This window comes from Poromitra crassiceps (assembly GCF_964638095.1).
Source record: "Poromitra crassiceps genome assembly, chromosome: 17".
NCBI classification, from domain to species: Eukaryota; Metazoa; Chordata; class Actinopteri; order Beryciformes; family Melamphaidae; genus Poromitra; species Poromitra crassiceps.
The window spans coordinates 23,501,991-23,523,846 of record NC_139635.1 but is presented as its reverse complement, the minus strand read 5'-3'; the positions used below and the strand labels follow the sequence as shown (position 1 = coordinate 23,523,846).

General features: G+C 42.2%; 2 protein-coding genes across 2 annotated transcripts in view; both read right to left on the bottom strand.

The window, feature by feature from the left end:
• Nucleotides 1-938: 938 nt before the first annotated feature.
• The window catches only part of LOC310792268 (uncharacterized protein), a gene marked incomplete at both ends in the record, with an annotated part of 98,776 nt that continues 77,858 nt past the window's right edge, over nt 939-21,856 (bottom strand). The window contains 4 exons of the mRNA XM_083653990.1: nt 939-950; nt 2,197-2,275; nt 5,888-6,001; nt 6,703-6,822. Of these exons, the coding sequence (XP_083510116.1) occupies nt 939-950; nt 2,197-2,275; nt 5,888-6,001; nt 6,703-6,822 (325 nt within the window). The remainder of the gene's footprint in view (nt 951-2,196; nt 2,276-5,887; nt 6,002-6,702; nt 6,823-21,856) is intronic.
• The window catches only part of LOC310791971 (uncharacterized protein), a gene marked incomplete at both ends in the record, with an annotated part of 10,832 nt that continues 658 nt past the window's right edge, over nt 11,683-21,856 (bottom strand). Inside the window, 6 exons of the mRNA XM_083653656.1 lie at nt 11,683-11,800; nt 12,186-12,299; nt 13,260-13,379; nt 14,809-14,922; nt 15,270-15,389; nt 15,905-16,015. Of these exons, the coding sequence (XP_083509782.1) occupies nt 11,683-11,800; nt 12,186-12,299; nt 13,260-13,379; nt 14,809-14,922; nt 15,270-15,389; nt 15,905-16,015 (697 nt within the window). The remainder of the gene's footprint in view (nt 11,801-12,185; nt 12,300-13,259; nt 13,380-14,808; nt 14,923-15,269; nt 15,390-15,904; nt 16,016-21,856) is intronic.

Genomic DNA, 21,856 nt, shown 5'->3' with positions numbered 1-21,856 from the left:
GATTGCCTCACTGAATTAGCTAATACCCAATTTTAGCAGCGAAATTTGATGTCCTGGCGTGGCAAGACTGTGCGTAATGACATACCCAAAAGGAATTTTACTTTGCACTGCGCTGCGCTGCATGGAGATTGCGGTGCGCTCCCGGTGCAGCAAGGTATTTGCACATAAGAGGTCCTTTTCAAAGCTCTTAGCGCAAAGTAATTGCGCGCTGCTGACGATAGGATAATGCCATCTATCCCCACATTTTAGCGCTGAAACGCCTGCTTTGGCATGTGGCACGCCTATGCCCAGTACAATTATAACAGGCATGCACTTGTGCCCGCCCCCAATTTGCATTGCGCATGGCGTTAAACGAGCGCAAATGCTAAATTAGTGCTTTTGGGAAGATAGGGCCCACTAACACTGTTTTATTGTTGTAATTATTGTATTTTAAATTTGTTTTCAAGTTCTGTAATGTAAATCCGGCTTCCTACACATTTTCAATTAAAAAAGTAATTTTTTTCAGACCTTGATTTGTTTTGAATAAACATCTTAACATAACTAACATGTTGCCCTGGTAACTAGCTCATATCACTGTAAAGATAGATAGACAAAAACTGGACTCAATGTGGGTTTCCAACAATGTAAAAGCTACAATGATGTGTATACTGGACCTGAACCACAAGATTTTACACACTTTTCCAGACATTTCAAATCTCCAAGACTATTCAATACCTTGTAATTATCAAATTAATTTGTAATATTTTTTTACTGCCTGGTAAATTGTAATATTTCTACATCTTCAAAAAACATTTTTACATTCACCCCATTCTGATTTTGGTTCTTATGATACATGAATAACACAGTTGTCATTATTAGAATGCTGTATTTTAAAGATAAAAAAAAAAAACATGTACACACAATATAGATGTATTCTGCTGGGGCCTGGGGTCCAGACGTCAGTCTTGCTGCTGTGAAAGACATTGAGAGAGCAGTCATTAGTTGAAGTGCATCACATGCAGCAACAACAAAAACAGTAATTATTATTTTCTGGGGGGGTTTTAACTACAACAAAAAACAGCAGGAAAAGCAAAGACCACAAAGGAGGTCTTGTGGCACATGTGTGTGTTATCCTTTTTTACCTTTGTTACCCTTTTTTAAATGTATTTATTTATTGATGATGGCCTGATGAAAGATGATTGAAATTGTAATCTATAGAAGTGGGCAATTCAGTCCGAAACATGGGCTATGAAGTGGGGTGACAAGTTTCACGTGTAATATAGTTTCTTACCAGCAACATGACAAACAATTGTCAGTAAGACCACCATCAAACACAGACATTGCCAACATAATAATCATAACATAATCTGGATTTTGATCACTGTTTACTGGTGATTTGCTAATGTTAGCCAATGTCAAAATAATAACTTGGTACAAACCTTACATCCAAGAGCTGTTTCATCGGGAGGGCTTTTTTCCTCTGTGGCGTATGTTGTGGTCTCTCTCATACAGTAACTGGGAAAGTGTAGATGAACATGGTTATTTTCTAACGTTTCATCTCTCAATCACTCCACTTGCCAAGTTACCTAGCATAGCATCGATAGAGTCTCAACTCAGCCTTCATTCAGGCTCAGTCTTGAGACGAGACTAATAGCACTACTTAGTTCGCTTTCTGCTAATGGAGCACAGAACGTTACTACTGTATAAACGTCTCTGCTTCTCTTCTCGTCTCTGTCTCTCTAGCTACTGAGCTAGCAAGCTAACGTTGCTAGCCCCAGACCTGACATTAGCTATCAGCTAAAAAAAAACACCACCAACCCACCATGCTGATGCTAAAAATTATCCGTACAACTAACATTACTTCAGAATAAAATTATAGCGTAACTTACCTGTCCAGAAGCAAGAAAGCCAGTTTTCTTGGCCACTTTTGTTGTGTAGATGGCAGTGCCTGTGGGACGCCATTTTACTGCTCTGTGAGCAGTATTCACATTCATGAACACAGCCAGGACTGCCTCTTGTGGAGTTCTGCCTTCTGATTGGATAAAATCTGTCACCGACCCCAAAATCTTTCAGAGCTCATTCTAGTGAATGAGAGGCTCTGTGGTGATAATGTCATACACCAGATACCATAGAATAGTGTTTCCTAAGGGAATATATAGCTGTTTTAGACATATTTTAACACAAAAACATCACTAAATGCAGCTTTAATTTACACACCATAAATATGGAGTCCAGGTCTGTTTGATGCTCCTGGTCAGACTGCCCACTGGGAACCTCTGACATCTCCTGGTCAACTCTGTGGGGGGAGGGATGGGACATCAGATATTAGGTCAAGGGTCATAATAAGTTATATTATCACACACACACACACACACACACACACACACGCACGCGCACACACACACACACACACGCGCACACGCACGCACACACACACACACACACACACACACACACACACACACACACACGCATTTTAATTATTTATTTGATTCCGCAAATTACATTAGAATATTGTGGGGAGTCAAATATAAAAAGGGTTTAGATAATTCATGGTCACTTATGGATACATGACATATTCTCCTCCACACAGCCAAGCTCCCTGTGATGGCAGAGATAGAGCAGTAGGCTACTTGGCAACTTGTTTGGCTTTACATTTAGATATGCCAGCAATGTTCAGACCACGCACGGTACATTTATATACATGGCCCAGGCTTCCGAATATGAGTACACACAGTTTACATCTGTACCCAAAGCTGGTTATCATTTCCACCAATGATTGGTACTTGGAATATTTGTCTTGGAAAGCCTGGTCCATGTACAAATCAAAAACACAGGCCACTTCTAGAATCAGGACCTCCATGTGGTCGTTGTCAACAAAGACATCATCAGGTGTATTGGGGATGTTAGCACGCGCACGCACGCACGCACACACACACACACACACACACACACACACACACACACACACACACACACACACACACACATTAAATACTTTATTTGAATTGGCTCATTCACAGCACAGGATTCAAATGTTACAGTTACAGTTACTAGTCAATTACCCGGACATGTGACACAATTATGTGCAAACCTCCGGTGCAGCGCAACAATTATAACTACTGGACTTGTCACCAGGTCAGACACTAGAGGTGACTGTGAGGTCCAACGTAGACTGACCACGTTTGGTCAAAACGTCCTGTCTATAAAAGGCAGCCAAACGTGGAACAGTCTCCCAGTCTCTCTATGAGAAAGCCCGACCCTTGCCACTTTTAGAAGTAAACTCAAACAATGGTTGAAATCCAACCAGACATGTAAACACTTATAATATGTTCTGGGCTCTCTGTATTTTTGAGTGTATCCTGTCACCTATGTATTTTTGTGTGTATTCTATTACCTATGTAGATCTTACTCTGTTTTATATTTCTTTGTTTTTATGTTTGGGGACTACGGATGGAAACTAGCCTGTGCTAAATCCGGCACTTTTTACACTTTTACCATGTTCAGGTAACTGTATCTGCTTCATGTCCAATGTGTTAATTAATTTGGCATTGTCCCATTCAAATAAACAAATACAGTGAAGTGAAGTAAAGGAAAGTAAAGACGTCTGGGAATGCGTGTGGTTCAAGTGAATATTAAAGATGGGTTATTTTTTTTTGTCAAAACAGTATCTCCAAATAATTTATTTCAGGAACCGTGATTGAATTGTGTGTGAGCAAACTATAAACATGGTGGGGTGGTATCCGAGGGGGTGGTAGCCGAGGTCCGGTGTGAGTATCTACTCACCCTACTGGAAGTGCTCGGGGTCCAGTGAGTACAGGTGACACCACATCTTCACGCATTATGATTGGCTGCAGCGGCCAAACAGTGACGTTAGCTAGATATTTATCCGCATTAACACGCAACCTGATGATCTAACATTGATCATGTTAGATACATTTATAACATTGATAACATTAGAGAATGTTAGCTTGACCCCAATGGACTGTTTTAGTTGCTATAGGTAATGTTAGCAAGCAAGCTAAAGGAACCAACTGCTAGCAATTGCTAGCTGAAAGTGTATACACAATGTTTCATGCAGTTACAAGATAGTAGATATGTGTTATTAGCATACATTCCTAGGATAACGTGTATTTTTAAGCTCTCCCAACATTTATTTAAAAAGATTAAGGCTCGTGTTCATGGGAAATGGTCCTGTACACTTGAATCCTGATCATGCAATGTTTGTATCATTCATAGTTTTTAATGGCTTATCATGCCCAAATGTTTGATAACATCACTAGCTTAGCTGTTAGCCAATCTAAAGCTGTCGGACATTTTGGGCATGTTAAGTTAAGCCCACGTGCCCGACGTACAGCCAATCACAATGCGTGAAGCCGTGATGTCATCTGTAGTCGCAGGACCCCAAACATATCTGGCAGGGCGAGTAGATCTGGAACTCACACCAGCAGCAAGAGTAGACAGAGCGATGCACAATGGCGGTCTCACAGGCCGAGCAGGACTAGTGGAGCATAGAAAACTTGCCTGAAGGGAACTTTGGGATACAGAAGGAGGCATACTTCGCTTCATAATCAGAACCACCTACGATGCACTTCCTACTCCCAAGAACCTAAACCAGTGGTTTGGAGAAGATCCATCATGTCCCCACGGCCAAACTCCTGCGACACTAAGGCCAGTGATTGGCAAGCTACTTGGAAAATGTAGTAAGCTAAGCTATCAGTTACTCTCGATTAAATATAGCTAAACTACATTGAAGCTATCCCCAGAGAAATGTAGCAAGCTAAGCTACGAGCAACATGGCTAAAGCAGCTAGCTACATCAAAGCTTTATTATATTATAAAACACACTGAAACTCTCACTGGCACAGTATTCAAAAACAGACAAAACCTGAATGTCTTCTTCATCACTGCCAGTGGCTCCCTCTGGCTCTGCCATCTTTCAAAGTTCGTTGCTGATGTGACTTCGCCAGCACATGACATATTTTGCCCTCCCCTAACCAATCATCTTCATTGCCTAAACCCAACCCAATCAGAGGCAGAGTAGTGCCGGGTCTTGCTGCAAGAGAGGCAAGGATGCTAAAAAGCAAGGATGAAACTCATCATCATAATGGAACTGGAAGTGCTTTATTGGCTACACAGGCACACTTGACATATGCAATGTCTCCTCCTGCTTATTCCAAACCGCAGCAGAAATCTCCACTGCGTGCTTTGCTCATGGATTTTCTCTGTCGAGTAGCTTGTAGCTTTTGCGGGAAGCTACAAGCTACTTGGGTCTATAAATAGCTTAGCTACTGAAAAAGCTACTTGGTTCAAAAGTAGTGAAGCTCCCACCAAGCTACTGAGAAATGTAGGCTAGTTAAGCTATGTAGCTATGCTACTTGTAGCAAGCTACTGCCCAACACTGACTAAGGCACATCCTCACTGGCTGCAAAACAAGTCTGTCCCAAGGCCGTTATACCTGCAGGCACAACCAGGTCCTCCAACAACTGACAATTATCCTGGAAGGAAGGAGAACTACCACCAACGCCACCCCCCACCCCCTTCCCCCCACATCTGGCTTGTCAAACACCATCGCCTTCATACCAGCAGGACAATTCCCAAAGCATCCATATGCAAAAAGGAATCTGATCTACTGGACATGGTATGTGTCACATCCTCCATCATTCCTCTGACCCCCTCCCTCAGTTTAGAATTAGTAGGAATGAAAAACAGTAAATTGAGGGAACAAAATGTCTTCTGTGTGCATGAATTCAGCCAAACTGAGGGCAGGTCTGACCCACATCTCATGTTGTTCTAGATCTTGGCCTTCATAAAACTGTTTTCTCTCCCTCTGGACACTCCTGGCCTCCCTAGTTTTCAGTACGTTATCAAATAACATTTCCTCATTCCAGTATAACCAGTCCTCTTACTTTGTGTCTGAAGGTCCAGGTTCATTACTGAAGTATGGAGGTGTGTCTTTAGACCAGTCACTCTTCATAGACAGACAGCTGGGTGACTCTGCTCTCTGCCTGTGGTACTGACCTCTGGAAACACAGTTTTATACATATCATTAGTAGCACACACACACACGGGCACACACACACACACACACACACACACACACACACACACACACACACACACACACACACACACACACACACACACACACACACACACACACACACACACACACACACACACACACACACACACACACACACACACACACACACTCAGTGGCCTTGTGGTTTGAGTGTCTGCCCTGAGACTGGGAGGTTGTGAGTTCGATCCCCGGCTACCAAAGACTATAAAAATGGGACACATTGCCTCCCTGCTTGGCACTCAGCATCAAAGGGTTGGAATTGGGGGTTAGATCACCAAATGATTCCCGAGCGCAGCGCTGCTGCTGCTCACCGCTCCCCCAGGGGATGGGTCAAATGCGGAGAAATGTTTTCGCACACTCAGGTGTGTGACAATCAGTGGGACTTTACCTTTTACCTTACACAAACACACATACAGATTCTTGGAATTAGTAGATAGATATGAATGAAATAATAATTTGTTTCTGGCTAACATAATCCAAATAAACATCAATTTTGGTTGTTCTGTAGAGCAGTGAGCAGTTAGTTTTCTCTTTCCAGTGACTTTCTTTGATATCTTTACTACTAGCTTGCTTTCATAAATACAATCTCATTGAATCATATTCCATCAGGTAGGTTTCCAGTATAACCAGTCCTCTTACTTTGTGTCTGAAGGTCCAGGTTCATTACTGAAGTCTGGAGGAGAATGTTTAGACCAGTCACTCTTCATAGACAGACAGCTGGGTACTGGAGACTCTGCTCTCTGCCTGTGGTACTGACCTCTGGAAACACAAATGTTTGATACATATCATCATTAGTTATAGTCAAGACAGACAACATTGCATGTGATGTGATAGTGTGACAATCGGATCCGTCAGAAGGTTATTCTATTCTATTCTATAAATAACCATTTGAAGCAGTCTGTAGGAGCCATTTCAGGTCGCTTTCACATATAAGCTTCTCGACTCGGTGCGATTCGGGGGGGTGAAGTTGCAACATTGTTTCATTTTTCATTTGGTTCCGGTTCTCTTTCACACAGCAATTTGCCAAGCGCACCAAACTTTCTGAACAATGTCATGTGGTCGACACAGTCACTCGTCTATTGGACAGAATATAGAGGGGACATCTCTCCTCTTCTGCCGCTTTGCCTGCTGAGGGCTGACTGAACAACACAAGTGAATCTGTGAAACACAACCCATAGAGAAACCACCTTTATGCAATCTTGGGATTTCTGGTTTTACTTTGGTGTTACTATCAAATAAATATTTTACAAGAATGCGTCCAATATGAGCAGCAGATGACGAGGCAGCGAGCTGTTGGGTCCAACATCATTCTGCAGATGAGACGAGACGAGCGATGCTGCACGCCGCAGTGTTTTGCTTCCTTCTACTTCCTTCTACTCATGATGCACTGCCTTTCCTATATTTGCTCTTGTGTTTGTTCGGTTTGCTTTCACACCACAAACAAACCGCGCTAGAGTTCACTTGCAAATGAAATGAGACCCACATTTTCAAGCGGACCAGAGTTGTTTGTGCTTGTTTGTTCACACCACCCCAAACGAAGCGCACTATCCGAGGAAATGAACTCTGGCGCGGTTAAAGCGGACCAAACAGATTATATGTGAAAGCGACCTAATAAGGCCACCAAATGTGTTACCATGGTCTCACTAATATATAGTGTAGGTTTATAGGAACTTTCACTCAGGTGACAGGTGTTGCTGGATTGAGATTCATGCACACTGGTTAGATTCTCACTGTACACAGGGGAGTTGGGAGGTAGAGAAGCAGCATCTCCAAAGACCACTTACCCAAATGAGAGGGAGGGGGGAAACATGACAAAAACTAGACTGGGTAAATATGTTATGCTGCGGTCAGCTTTTATCCGCATTATTATTATTATTATTATTATTATTATTATTATTATTATTATTATTATTATTATTATTATTATTATTATTATTATTCATGTTTAGCTAGTACACTATCCAGAAATGGGGGAGGGAAAAAGGGTGAGAATAACATCAGCACCAGTGGCAACACCAGTGGCTCCTGCATTACATTACTGGCTTTCCTTGGGAAGCTAGAAGGTCTGGCCTAGGATACTCCTTGGATGGGAGACTGGTGCTGGAAGTGGTGTTGGAGGACCAGTAGGAGGTGCTCTTCCCCTCTGGTCCGAATGGTCTGATGAATAATCTGATCTGATGAATAATCTCCCCAAAGACCCAGGGCAGGGACATGGACTCTGTCCTGTGAGTGAGCACCGTCCTTCAGATGAGATGTTAAACCAAAGTCCTGACTCTCTGCGGTCATTGAAGATCCCATCGGCACTCTTCGCAACAGTAGGGGTGTAACCCCGGTGCCGTGGTTAAATTCCCAGGCCTTTCCTACAATCATGGCCACCTAATCATCCCTCATTACTTAATTGGCACATTCAGTCCTCAACTCTCCACCGTGATAGCTGATGTGTGGTCAGCGTTCTGGTGCAAACTGGCTGCCGTGCATCACCCAGGTGGGTGCTGCACATCGGTGGTGGATGAGTTGAGTTGAATCCCCCTCCCTCCCCTGATATGTGAAGCGCTTTGAGTGTCTAGAAAGGCGCTATATAAATTAAATTAATTATTATTATTATTAACATATTTACATTGCATACAGAACTCTGCACGGACCCTGGAGCTCTTAAACACTGTGTGCATGAATTCAGCCAAACTGAGGGCAGGTCTGACCCACATCCAGGAAGTGAAATGAATCTCATGTTGTTCTAGAATGTAGATCTTGGCCTTCATAAAACTGTTTTCTCTGCCCCTCCTGGCCTCCATAGTTTTCAGTAGGTTATCAAATAACATTTCCTCATTCCAGTAGAACCAGTCCTCTTTATTGGTTTCACTCCCCCAATGTTGACTGGTGTCAGGCAGAAACAAACTCCTGTCCATTAACATCACTTCCAGCTCTGGTTACAGCTAAATTACCTTTCTCCCTTGATCAATATACAACCTGCCCTCTTGTATCTTCTACATTAAAAATCTGGTCTCAGTTTAGACAAAACTTCCATCTAACTGACTACCAGTGTTGGGAACGTTACTTTAAAAAAGTAATTAGTTATAGTTACTCACTACTTGTTCCAAAAAGTAACTGAGTTAGTAACTGAATTACTCTATAATAAAAGTAACTAGTTACCAGGGAAAGTAACTATTTGCGTTATCTCCACCTTGAAAATGCCAAATTTTCATGGATTGCTGCAAACCTGAGGGTACCCTCACGGGCCCCTCGGGCCGACCAAAACGGGCCGAGGCCGGGCTTGTTTTTTATTTATTTTTAATTAATAGGTCCGGGGTCGGGCCGTTTCAATAATTCAATTAAATAATGTTGTATTAGCGTACTCGCTTGATTTTACACAGCGGAGCACAGTCAGACAAAGAGGAGGAGTGCACAGACACTCCCATAGCCACACACAGACCCTGTCCGTCCATGTACAGCGAGCGGACAGCTCCCGAACACAGAGAGAGAGAGAGAGAGTCAGAGAGACAGACAGAGAGAGGCTGCGCAGGACGGCCGCGCGGCGACGCAGCACGCGGAACAGAGAGGGAGAGAGATGTGTCATTATATCGTAATATTGGCTTCGGGCCTCGCAACGGGCTGGATCGGGCACGGGTCTGCATGTCACGGGCCGGGGAGGGCTCGGGCCGAAATTTCAGCCCCGCGCAGCTCTCTACTCCGGACTCGCCATTTCTGCTGCTTCCTCGAATCTGTTTGGTGTGTCTGTGTGTGTGTGTGTGTGTGTGTCGCCCGTGTCCTGACTCCTGGCTCGTGTGTAACACTGGCTCCGATTGGCTACCATGAAACACATGACTCTGCCTTAGCCAATCATAATCGTTTATCTCGTTATAACCCACCCGGTCTCCTCACTTGACAACACTAGTGTAGGCTACGGGTAGTTTACTCAATCATTTCATAGTAACGCACCGCATTTAGCGTTCAGTAACGATAACGGCGTTGTAACGACGGAAACAGTAATTAGTTAGATTACCCCGTTACTGAAAAAATAACGGCGTTACCTAACGCCGTTCTTTTAAACGGCGTTATTACAAACACTGCTGACTACTCCATGTCAGGTCCAATATGTAACAACCATTCTTTCCTTCCTGGTAACCTGGATAATACTTTCTCTCTCTGGAAAAATCGGGGTCTCCAGAAGTTTAGCGACTTATATATTGATGGAATCTTTGCAGATTTTAATACCCTCTCCATTCATTTTAATTTACCCCCAACACATTTATTTCGCTATTTCCAGATTCGACAATGCGTCAGGAAAATTAGTCCAACATTTCCAAATCTGCCGCCCAAAACAGGATTGGACACTATCTTGCAACTCTCTCACACCCAAAAAGGTCTAATATCCCAACTATTACACATTATCTCGTCTCTTAGAAAAACCACAATGGAGAAAATTCAGTCAGGCTGGGCAGAAGAGCTGGGTTTAGAGATATCTGAAGAGACTTGGAATAGGGCTTTATATAGAGTAAACAACACAACCACATGTGCTCGCCTGAGCTTGATACAGTTTAAAGTCTTACACCGTGTTCATCTGTGTAAGGCCAGACTCTCTAAAATGTATGTTAATATTAATGATAAATGTGACCGTTGTCATATTGCAAAGGCAGACCTAGCACACATGTTCTGGCAGTGCCCTAAACTAGCAGGATTTTGGGCTGCAGTATTTGGAATTCTGTCTGATGCATTTCATATCGATCTTCAACCTCAAGCTGAATTGGCCATTTTCGGGATATCAAATGACACATCTCTGACAAAGTGTAAAAAAGATGCAGTTGCCTTTGCCTCCCTCCACTTAACCTGGGACCCTCTTATATCCCACTTCAATAGATTAAAAACTCTTCCCTTAAATTGAACACTATAGTTGTTTTTCTCTTCCTTTTTGTTCTCTTTTTGTTGCTTTTTTTTGTTTTTGTTCTATCCATCTCTTGTGTGGTATGAGGATTTGAGGATGTCTAAATACTTTCACAGATTGCGGCTGTATAGACGAACATCCATACTGATGCCCCTGTCAACCAATAATGTTGGGATGTAGATAGCTTGTATTCCGGATCTCTATAAATATAGCAACAGAGCTTGGTCTCATGATGGAAGCGGAGAATCAGAACCATGATGTTCCTTGCAACCCTGTAATTTTTTTTTTTTTTTTTTTTTTTTTTTTTTATTGTCGTCATTGTTGTTTTTGTTGTTGTTGGTTATCGATCTCCCTCTCTCTCTAGTATACCTACCTTTACTATTTGATGTGTGACTGAGAGAACCTGTTATAGACAAATGTTATGATGTTACCTGTATATTATCTGACTACTCCAATAAAAACATTATAAAAAAAAAAAAAAAAACCAGTCCTCTTACTTTGTGCCTGAATTACAGTTTAGTTTAGAATTAGTAGGAATGAAAAACAGTAAATTGAGGGAACAAAATGTCTTCTGTGTGCATGAATTCAGCCAAACTGAGGGCAGGTCTGACCCACATCTCATGTTGTTCTAGATCTTGGCCTTCATAAAACTGTTTTCTCTCCCTATGGACACTCCTGGCCTCCATAGTTTTCAGTACGTTATAAAATAACATTTCCTCATTCCAGTATAACCAGTCCTCTTACTTTGTGTCTGAAGGTCCAGGTTCATTACTGAAGTATGGAGGTGTGTCTTTAGACCAGTCACTCTTCATAGACAGACAGCTGGGTGACTCTGCTCTCTGCCTGTGGTACTGACCTCTGGAAACACAGGTGTTTTATCATCATTAGTTACACACACGCACACACACACACACACACACACACACACACACACACACACACACACACACACACACACACACACACACACACACACACACACACACACACACACACACACACACACACACACACACACACTCTTTTGGAATTAGTAGATAGATGTGAATGAAATAATCGTTTGTTTCTGACTAACATAATCCAAATAAACTTCCATTTTGGTTGTTTTGTAGAGCAGTGAGGAGTTATTTTTCTCTTTCCAGTGACTTTCTTTGATATCTTTACTACTAGCTTGCTTCCATAAACACAATCTCATTGAATGATATTCCATCAGGTAGGTTTCCAGTAGAACCAGTCCTCTTACTTTGTGTCTGAAGGTCCAGGTTCATTACTGAAGTCTGGAGGAGGATGTTTAGACCAGTCACTCTTCATAGACAGACAGCTGGGTGACTCTGCTCTCTGCCTGTCGTACTGACCTCTGGAAACATAGATGTTTGATACATATCATTATTAGTTCTAGTCAAGACAGACAACATTGCATGTGATGTGATAGTGTAACGATCAGAGCCGTCAGAAGGTTATTCTATTCTATTCTATTCTATTCTATTCTATTATATTCTATTCATTTCCAGAGTTGTAGGCTAAGTGTAATAAGGCCACCAAATGTGTTACCATGGTGTCACTAATATATACTGTAGGTATATAGGAACTTTCACTCAGGTGACAGGTGTTGCTGGATGGAGATTTATGCACACTGGTTAGATTCTCACAGGGGAGTTGGGAGGTAGAGAAGCAGCATTTCCAAGGACCACTTACCCAAATGAGAGGACCTGAATACATTATTCAGGTCTTGAATCTGTTGATGAGCTGCAATAATGGTCTTGTAGCCTCAGCTATTGTTATGGGATTTATTGAGTTGCCTCCTATCTGAAGGCTCTGAGTTGAATTAGTTTAGTCCAGAGAAGTGAACGCTTTTATTTTGAAGGCAGGAAATGGAAATGGTACATGTGAAGTGACGGCTGTTTGACACTGGCCTGCCCTCCAGTAGGCGGGAGGGGTTGCACTGTGTGAAGCACTCAGACCTCTCGATTACAAAAGTAAGTAGAGAAAACAGCCATCCCGTTTTATACCAATTTATTGCCAAATGCTTTGTGATTAAACGGTCAGAAAGTCGCCAGATCACTTTTTAAAAATAAAGTCGCTAGGAGGGCAAAATTATGCAATATTTCACATTGAATGAAGTGTGCTGTGAGCCGCCAATCAAAGCTTAACGAGCCGCATGTGGCTCCTGAGCTGTGCAATGAGTAAGGGGGTTCTAGAGTGTAGCTCTTGGCCTTCATAAAACTGTTTTCTCTCCCTATGGCCCCTCCTGGCCTCCGTAGTTTTCAGTACGTTGTCAAATAACATTTCCTCATTCCAGTATAAGCAGTCCTCTTACTTTGTGTCTGAAGGTCCAGGTTCATTACTGAAGTATGGAGGTGTGTCTTTAGACCAGTCACTCTTCATAGACAGACAGCTGGGTACTGGAGACTCTGCTCTCTGCCTGTGGTACTGACCCCTGGAAACACAAATGTTTCATACATATCATTAGTTCTAGTCAAGACAGACAACATTGCATGTGATGTGATAGTGTGACGATCAGATCCGTCAGAAGGTTATTCTATTCTATTCTATAAAGAACCATTTTAAGCAGTCTATAGGAACCATTTCCAGAGTTGTAGGCTAAGTGTAATAAGGCCACCACATGTGTTGCCATGGCGTCACTAATATATACTGTACTGTAGGTATATAGGAACTTTCACTCAGGTGACTGGATGGAGATTTATGCACACTGGTTAGATTCTCACAGGGGAGTTGGGAGGTAGAGAAGCAGCATTTCCTAAGACCACTTACCCAAATTAGAGGGGGGGGGGGGGGGGGGGGGGGGGAGAACATGACAACAACTAGAAAGAATAAACTGGGTAAATATGTGTTATGCTGCGGTCAGCTTTTTTCCACATTATTATTATTATTATTATTATTATTATTATTATTATTATTATCCATGTTTAGCTACTACAGTGTGCAGAAATGGGGGAGGGAAAAAAGGTGAGAATAACATAAATTGTTTCCATGAGAGCCACACTGGCACCGACAAAGTCAAAGTAGAGCCACTTTTACCACAAAACACCCGAATTCTGTGTTTTACTGTTTGCACTATTTTTATCAATAATAATAATGTGATGAATGAATAAATGAAGAAACAAACAATAAGATATAACAGCATATTTATAATAGTGCAACACAACATGGCACTATTTTCTTTATCAAATGTTTCAATACAGTCAAAACAAAACAATTAATCAAATACATCAAAAACAATACAGCCACAAAGTCCTGAATACATTATTCAGGTCTTGAATCTGTTGATGACCTGCACTAATGGTCTTGTAACCTCAGCTATTGTTATGGAATTTATTGAGTTGCCTCCTATCTGAAGGCTCTGAGTTGAATTAGTTTAGTCCAGAGAAGTGAACGCTTTTATTTTGAAGGCAGGAAAGGGAAATGGTACATGTGAAGTGACAGCTGTTTGACACTGGTCTGTGCACCAGTAGGCGGGAGGGGTTGCACTGTGTGAAGCACTCAGACCTCTGGATTACAAAAGTAGAGAAAACAGCCAACAGCCATAGCGTTTTATACCAATTTATTATCAAATGCTTTGTGATTCAACGGTCAGAAAGTCGCCAGATCACTTTTGAAAAATAAAGTCGCTACGAGGGCAAAATGATGCAATATTTCACATTGAATGAAGTGTGCTGTGAGCCGCCAATCAAAGCTTAACGAGCCGCATGTGGCTCCCGAGCTGTGCAATGAGTAAGGGGGTTCTAGAGTGTAGCTCTTGGCCTTCATAAAACTGTTTTCTCTCCCTATGGCCCCTCCTGGCCTCCGTAGTTTTCAGTACGTTATCAAATAACATTTCCTCATTCCAGTATAAGCAGTCCTCTTACTTTGTGTCTGAAGGTCCAGGTTCATTACTGAAGTATGGAGGTGTGTCTTTAGACCAGTCACTCTTCATAGACAGACAGCTGGGTGATTCTGCTCTCTGCCTGTGGTACTGATCTCTAGAAACACAGGTGTTTTATACATATCATCATTAGTTACACACACACACACACACACACACACACACACACACACACACACACACACACACACACACACACACACACACACACACACACACAGATTTTTGGAATTAGTAGATAGATGTGAATGAAATAATCGTTTGTTTCTGACTAACATAATCCAAATAAACATCCATTTTGGTTGTTTTGTAGAGCAGTGAGGAGTTATTTTTCTCTTTCCAGTTACTTTCTTTGATATCTTTACTACTAGCTTGCTTTCATAAATACAATCTCATTGAATCATATTCCATCAGGTAGGCTTCCAGTATTACCAGTCCTCTTACTTTGTGTCTGAAGGTCCAGGTTCATTACTGAAGTCTGGAGGAGGATGTTTAGACCAGTCACTCTTCATAGACATACAGCTGGGTACTGGAGACTCTGCTCTCTGCCTGTGGTACTGATCTCTGGAAACACAACATTTTGATACATACAGTATCATCATTAGTTCTAGTCAAGACAGACAACATTGCATGTGATGTGATAGAGTGATGATCGGATCCGTCGGAAGGTTATTCTTCTATTCTATTCATTTCCAGAGTTAGTGTAGGCTAAGTGTAATATTGTGTGTGTGTGTGTGTGTGTGTGTGTGTGCTCCTCCATCCTGACGCACCTGTGAGGTCCTCCACTCTGGAGCTAGCCATGGCACTGTACTTGTGTTGAGTCATTTTGGCCACTAATTTGCCATTTTTGCTCATTTAGTCTGCCCCAATTACCGAATTCAGAAATCTGGCTCTGTTAGCCGTTAGGTCACTCACAGGGTGCTCTTTACACTTCCTGAAAGATTCATGTAAAATGGCACAATTCTGCTCGTTCACACTACACATTGTGGTAATATCTGGAAAGGACCTGGATGAAACACTGAGGGAGGCTATGCAATGACTGAGACAACAGAAAGATTGTACTAGTGAGAAGAACATACCCCTTTCCAGAAGAAGGCTGGTGTGTAACATCAGTAGAGCCATGCTCTGTGCGTTTACGCCTCGTGGACTTACAGTTGGGCTGAGGAGAGCCTGGACTCTCCTGCTGGACCCTGGTACACAGAGAGGAGGCAAGTCAGACAGATACAGAAAGTGGACAACCAGAGACAATGACAATTATGACAACAACAATAATAACAACAATAATAAGAAGAATAATATTAATAATAAGTATAATAAAAATAAATAATTCAAAATAAAATAAAACCATGGTACACAGAGGGACAGACAGACACAGCAGGGTCGGCTATCGTTTGGATTTTAATGATTCGGTTTCTGCTTATCGATTCCAATTCTTGATGATTGGCGATTCTGATTCTTTGAGGGACGGGGTCAAAACAGGTCACATGCTGATTTCACAGATAAACGTTTACTTTTAAAAACCTCGACACAAGCCTTATTCAGTCATTCATTATTCTCAATTGACTTCATAGAGTTTATGGAACATATGTTTTTGGTTGCTGTTATTATATGAATCAATACTGTCAAGATACATGCTGGTGATGGAAGTCATCTATGGAAGTGAATCACAGTAAGTTTTACAGTCCAGAAAGAGCACTAGCGTGTAGCTTTAGGAGACAGGAAGACATGCATACATTCAACTGGCAAAAAGCCACAGCAGCCGGACAGACTCCTTTTTACTGGCAGACTACAAATCAAAAGTGCACCTGAAATGTATTTAGGAACCGATAGAAGTAGAACTGAAATTCACCTCTCTCTTTTTTTTACACCGGTATTGGATTTGGTTCTAATTTGGTTTGGTTCCCAACACTATAAGCCACAGCAGAAAGTGGATAACCAGAAACAATGACAGTGATGACGACGATGACAACAACAACAGCAACAACAACCACAACCACAACAACCACAACAACAACAGCAACAACAACAACCACAACAGCAACAACAACAACAACAACCACAACAACAACAGCAACAACAACAACCACAACAACAACAGCAACAACAACAACCACAACAACAACAGCAACAACAACAACCACAACAGCAACAACAACAACCACAACAACAACAGCAACAACAACAACCACAACAACCACAAGTTGTTTATAATTGGACAACCAGAATTCATGTTTTAAAAACAATGGCAGTGTTCTAGCAGAATTTACCTTAAAAGAATGATATTTAATTGAAAATGGTGTTTCAGTGCAGTACACCTTTTAAGTTTTAGGACTAAATGTAGTATGTCGGAATGCTTTGATTAAGTCCAAGTAAAAATGTGTTGAAGTAGTTCTTTAAGTAGCGCTTCATTATTGTGAAGGTTGTAACAGGAAGTTTCAGTTTTATACTGACTGACTTGACCCTGCTTGGAGTTGGTTGGTGATGAGTCATCATGACATTTGTGGTTCCAGTCTGCCGTCTGCACATGAATCATTATCAGTAACACTGTGTATAAACGTGAAATCAAAGGCAAGAACACAACAACAGATTGTCGTTTTGATTTATGCAGAGACCATTGTCGTCTAAACATGGCCCAATAGTGGTTTCACAATTTGTGGTTTGAAACTTGGCTTCATACAGCTCGAAATGACCACCAGGGGGCGCTCACAGGCAAATTAAGAAACGATAATAATATACAGAGGCCCTAACGCCAATCATAGTGAATGAATCTAAAATCTAAAACAAGACGTAAAGATCAAAAGATAAACTATGATGTTGATAAATAGATGTCTTGACCTGAAGAAACAGCATAACTTGTATCAAAGTTGTCTCATGTCTGTGGCAGAGAAAACAGGAAGTAGCCTACACCTAGTTTTGATGATGACATTTTACATTGTCTTCTTCAGTGAAGTAAAAAGCAGCCTGCTTGTCCTGATTAAAGTAAGCTTCAAAGCCTTCCAGCTATTTGACATGTTCAGATACTGTTAACACCAAAACACTGCTGTTCACACACTGTCACAAACAGCTGTGTTAACACCAAACACTGTTCACACACTAGGGATGGGGGAGAGTACTCGGGTACTCGAGTACTCGTTTGTAACGAGAGTACTCGAGTACCGTTTCCGCTGTCCGGGTACTCGCCCCACCCCCCTCCCCTATAAAAATGGCCGATCTAACGTTAACAGCGTCTGGCGAATCGCCAGCAACACAGACGTCCATGTATATTAACGCAATCTATATTCAGCAGATGTAAAATAAACAAGATTTGATTGCAGTTGTTTTCCGTTCATGGCCAATTTATATATAGATGTGCAAGCAAAGATGGTAACGTTAGATGTTTTTTACTCGGACGGACCACTTTGACTAACGGACCCCTGACAGTAACTTTGTTTACCATAGCCAAACGTTCCGTGTTTCACCACGGGCGGGGACCATCACTCGGATGTTGTTGGTGGTTTTTGCGGTTAACGTTAGCGAACATTATTACTATTTGCAGTTATCATGTTTGCAGTTATCACTTTTTGGCAGAACACCAGAGTTTTTAATAAGTGGATTTACTTAACAGTGATCAAGAAGCAGTATGGAATGATTACCGACATGTATTGGGAATTACTTTTACTGAGGTAGGCTAACGGCTAACACCGGATCACCTTATCACAGTCAATCTGTAAAAACTAAAAAGTGCACCAGGCAGCGCTTTTTCCATGCAAAATTGGTAATGTGTGTGAAGTTGCTGTGAACAGCCCCATACAAAGCAGATCACCCCTGCTCTCATCACAGGCATTTGGCGAATGCTAATGGTAACTGCTTAACATAGCCAAACTTAGGATCTTTCATGTGTGTGTGTCGTTCCCCCGGGGGGGGGGGGGGGGGGGGGAGGGGGGGGGAGTACTCGAGTACTCTTTCATAACAGAAGGAGAGTACTCGAGTATTTAAATCCCTTACAATGCCCATCCCTATCACACACTGTCACAAACAGCTGTGTTTACAACCAAACACTGCTCTGTTCACACACTGTCACAAACAGCTGTGTTAACACCAAACACTGCTCTGTTCACACACTGTCACAAACAGCGGTGTTAACACCAAACACTGCTCTGTTCACACACTGTCACAAACAGCTGTGTTAACACCAAACACTGCTCTGTTCACACACTGTCACAAACAGCTGTGTTAACGCCAAACACTGCTCTGTTCACACACTGTCACAAACAGCTGTTAACACCAAACACTGCTCTGTTCACACACTGTCACAAACAGCTGTTAACACCAAACACTGCTCTGTTCACACACTGTCACAAACAGCTGTTAACACCAAACACTGCTCTGTTCACACACTGTCACAAACAGCTGTTAACACCAAACACTGCTCTGTTCACACACTGTCACAAACAGCTGTTAACACCAAACACTGCTCTGTTCACACACTGTCACAAACAGCTGTGTTAACGCCAAACACTGCTCTGTTCACACACTGTCACAAACAGCTGTGTTAACACCAAACACTGCTCTGTTCACACACTGTCACAAACAGCTGTGTTTACAACCAAACACTGCTCTGTTCACACACTGTCACAAACAGCTGTGTTAACAACCAAACACTGCTCTGTTCACACACTGTCACAAACAGCTGTGTTTACAACCAAACACTGCTCTGTTCACACACTGTCACAAACAGCTGTGTTAACAACCAAACACTGCTCTGTTCACACACTGTCACAAACAGCTGTGTTAACACCAAACACTGTTCACACACTGTCACAAACAGCTGTGTTAACACCAAACACTGTTCACACACTGTCACAAACAGCTGTGTTAACAACCAAACACATGCTGCATCTGTAGCACTGTTACAGTCAGACACCAAAGTGACAGGGATTACCGAACAGGCCTACCCGGCCCAGGGGCCCAGTAGCTCAGGCGGCTCATAACCCAGAGCCTCTTCACAGCGCCAACGCGTAGCTTGCCCGGGCCTGGGACCAAATGATCCCTTAGGCCCCCAACCATGTTCAATATTTTTATGGTCAATTGGAGGGTTATTGTGCTTTTGGCTTTAATTTACTTAATTCACTAAAAAAAATAAAAAAACAAAAGAAAACAATGGTAATCTATTGAGTGGCTGGTAAAATGTGAACATTGACTAGCCATTTGGCTGGTGGACAAAAAAGTTAATTTTGGAGTCTGTATTGAGATACAGATCAATAGTATTTCTTGTCATTGTGCTGTTGGCTTTGAGTGTTCAGGTGGCTGTGCTGCCGTCAATCCTGTTGAGATGCAGGTGAGTGTTTGTTATTCTGGCCTTCATCATGCGTATGTGCGCTGTGAGGGGGGGCCTTTATGATCCAGGCCCAGGGGCCCGTCATGTCATAATCCACATATGCAAAGTGTTTGTTACTGATAGCTACAATAATATGGGGAGCATTATCACAGAATTCTACTCTGGAATCTGCTTTCACTTGTTCTTGCATTTCAGGCCCCAATAAGTTAACTAAGTTAAGTTATCCTTTATTTATCCCCATGGGGAAATTCATCCTTTGCATTTGATCCATCCTCTACTAGGAACCTTCCTAGAACTAGGAGCAGTGGGCAGCCGCAGTGCAGCGCCCGGGACCAACTCCAGTTCTTTTTGCCAGTGCCTTGGTCAGAGGCACTGACAGGATTCTTAAGCCTAACATTCATGTCTTTGATGGTGGGAGGAAACCGGAGCACCCGGAGAAAACCCACACGAACACGGGGAGAACATGCAAACTCCACACAGAAAGGACCTGGGACGGACCGGGGTTCGACTCCGGGGCCTTCTTGATGTGTGGCAACAGTGCTAACCACTGAGCCACCGTGCCGTCCTATAACCACCCAATAACTCAGGAGTTGTCATGTAAACTATAGGCCTCAGACCAGTCTAGTCACCCTCACCTAAGCCTACAATAAAACACAATACAATATTATTCTACAATAATAAAATATAATACAATGTTACCGTACAATAACAGAGTACATCATTACTGTACAATATGACAGAAACCAATGTTACTGTACAATAAAACAATACCTTTTCATGCTGGAAATGTTCTGCGTCACACCGATATGCTGGGAAACTCTTCTGAGAGAGGAAGGGGGAGGGGCAGAGAGAGAGGGAGGGAGAGAGGGGAGGGTCAGGGAGAGCGAGTGGGAGAGAGAAGGAGAGAGAGGGAGAGAGAGAGAGGGGGAGGGGCAGAGACAGAGAGCAGGCAGAGTGAGAGCCACACTTTAGCCACACAAGCAAGTACAATCCAGCAGAGGGTGACCTCACTCCACACAAAAACAACTCTGTGCCTGTTAACTCACCCACGGTCATCCTGCTAGTTTGAGAAAAAACAAGAACACACTAGAGTCTAGTGTTGTTGTTGTTGTTGTTGTTGTTGTTGTTGTTGTTGTTGTTGTTGTTGTTGTTGTTGTTTGTTGTTGTTTTTGCTTGTTCTTTAATCTGAAAGTTGTTGTTTGGGCTTTTGTTCCAAACACTTTACCAATTAAAATTATGCTTTTCTGGAGGAAACTTGTACTGTTTTGTATTGTACTGTTTATATTGTCAAACTGTATTTGAATGAGACAATCAACAATACAAATTCATAAAATCTGGATAAAATAGACCTGCACTTTGAATTAAGATAGATGGACCACCAGGCGGAGCCCCACAGACCAGACCACAGTTCGTGAACTAATGCTATAGCCTACATTAATATGGGGAGCGTTATCACAGAATTCCACTCTGGATAATAACTCTGTTGTCATGGAAACAGAAGGCCCAATCTCAACAAAAGTTTGCTGTTTTAAGGACCTTCTATAACACATAAAGGGAATATTTAAATAGATAAGGGCAAACACTCTAGAGATCTAAGGGATTTCCCTTACAATATCCTAAGGTGAATAATGCAACTAATTTTTTCCTAAGGAATACTTAGATGAAAATTTAAGGGCAACCTTATTGTTGGGTGTTGCCGTGACCGTGTAGACTA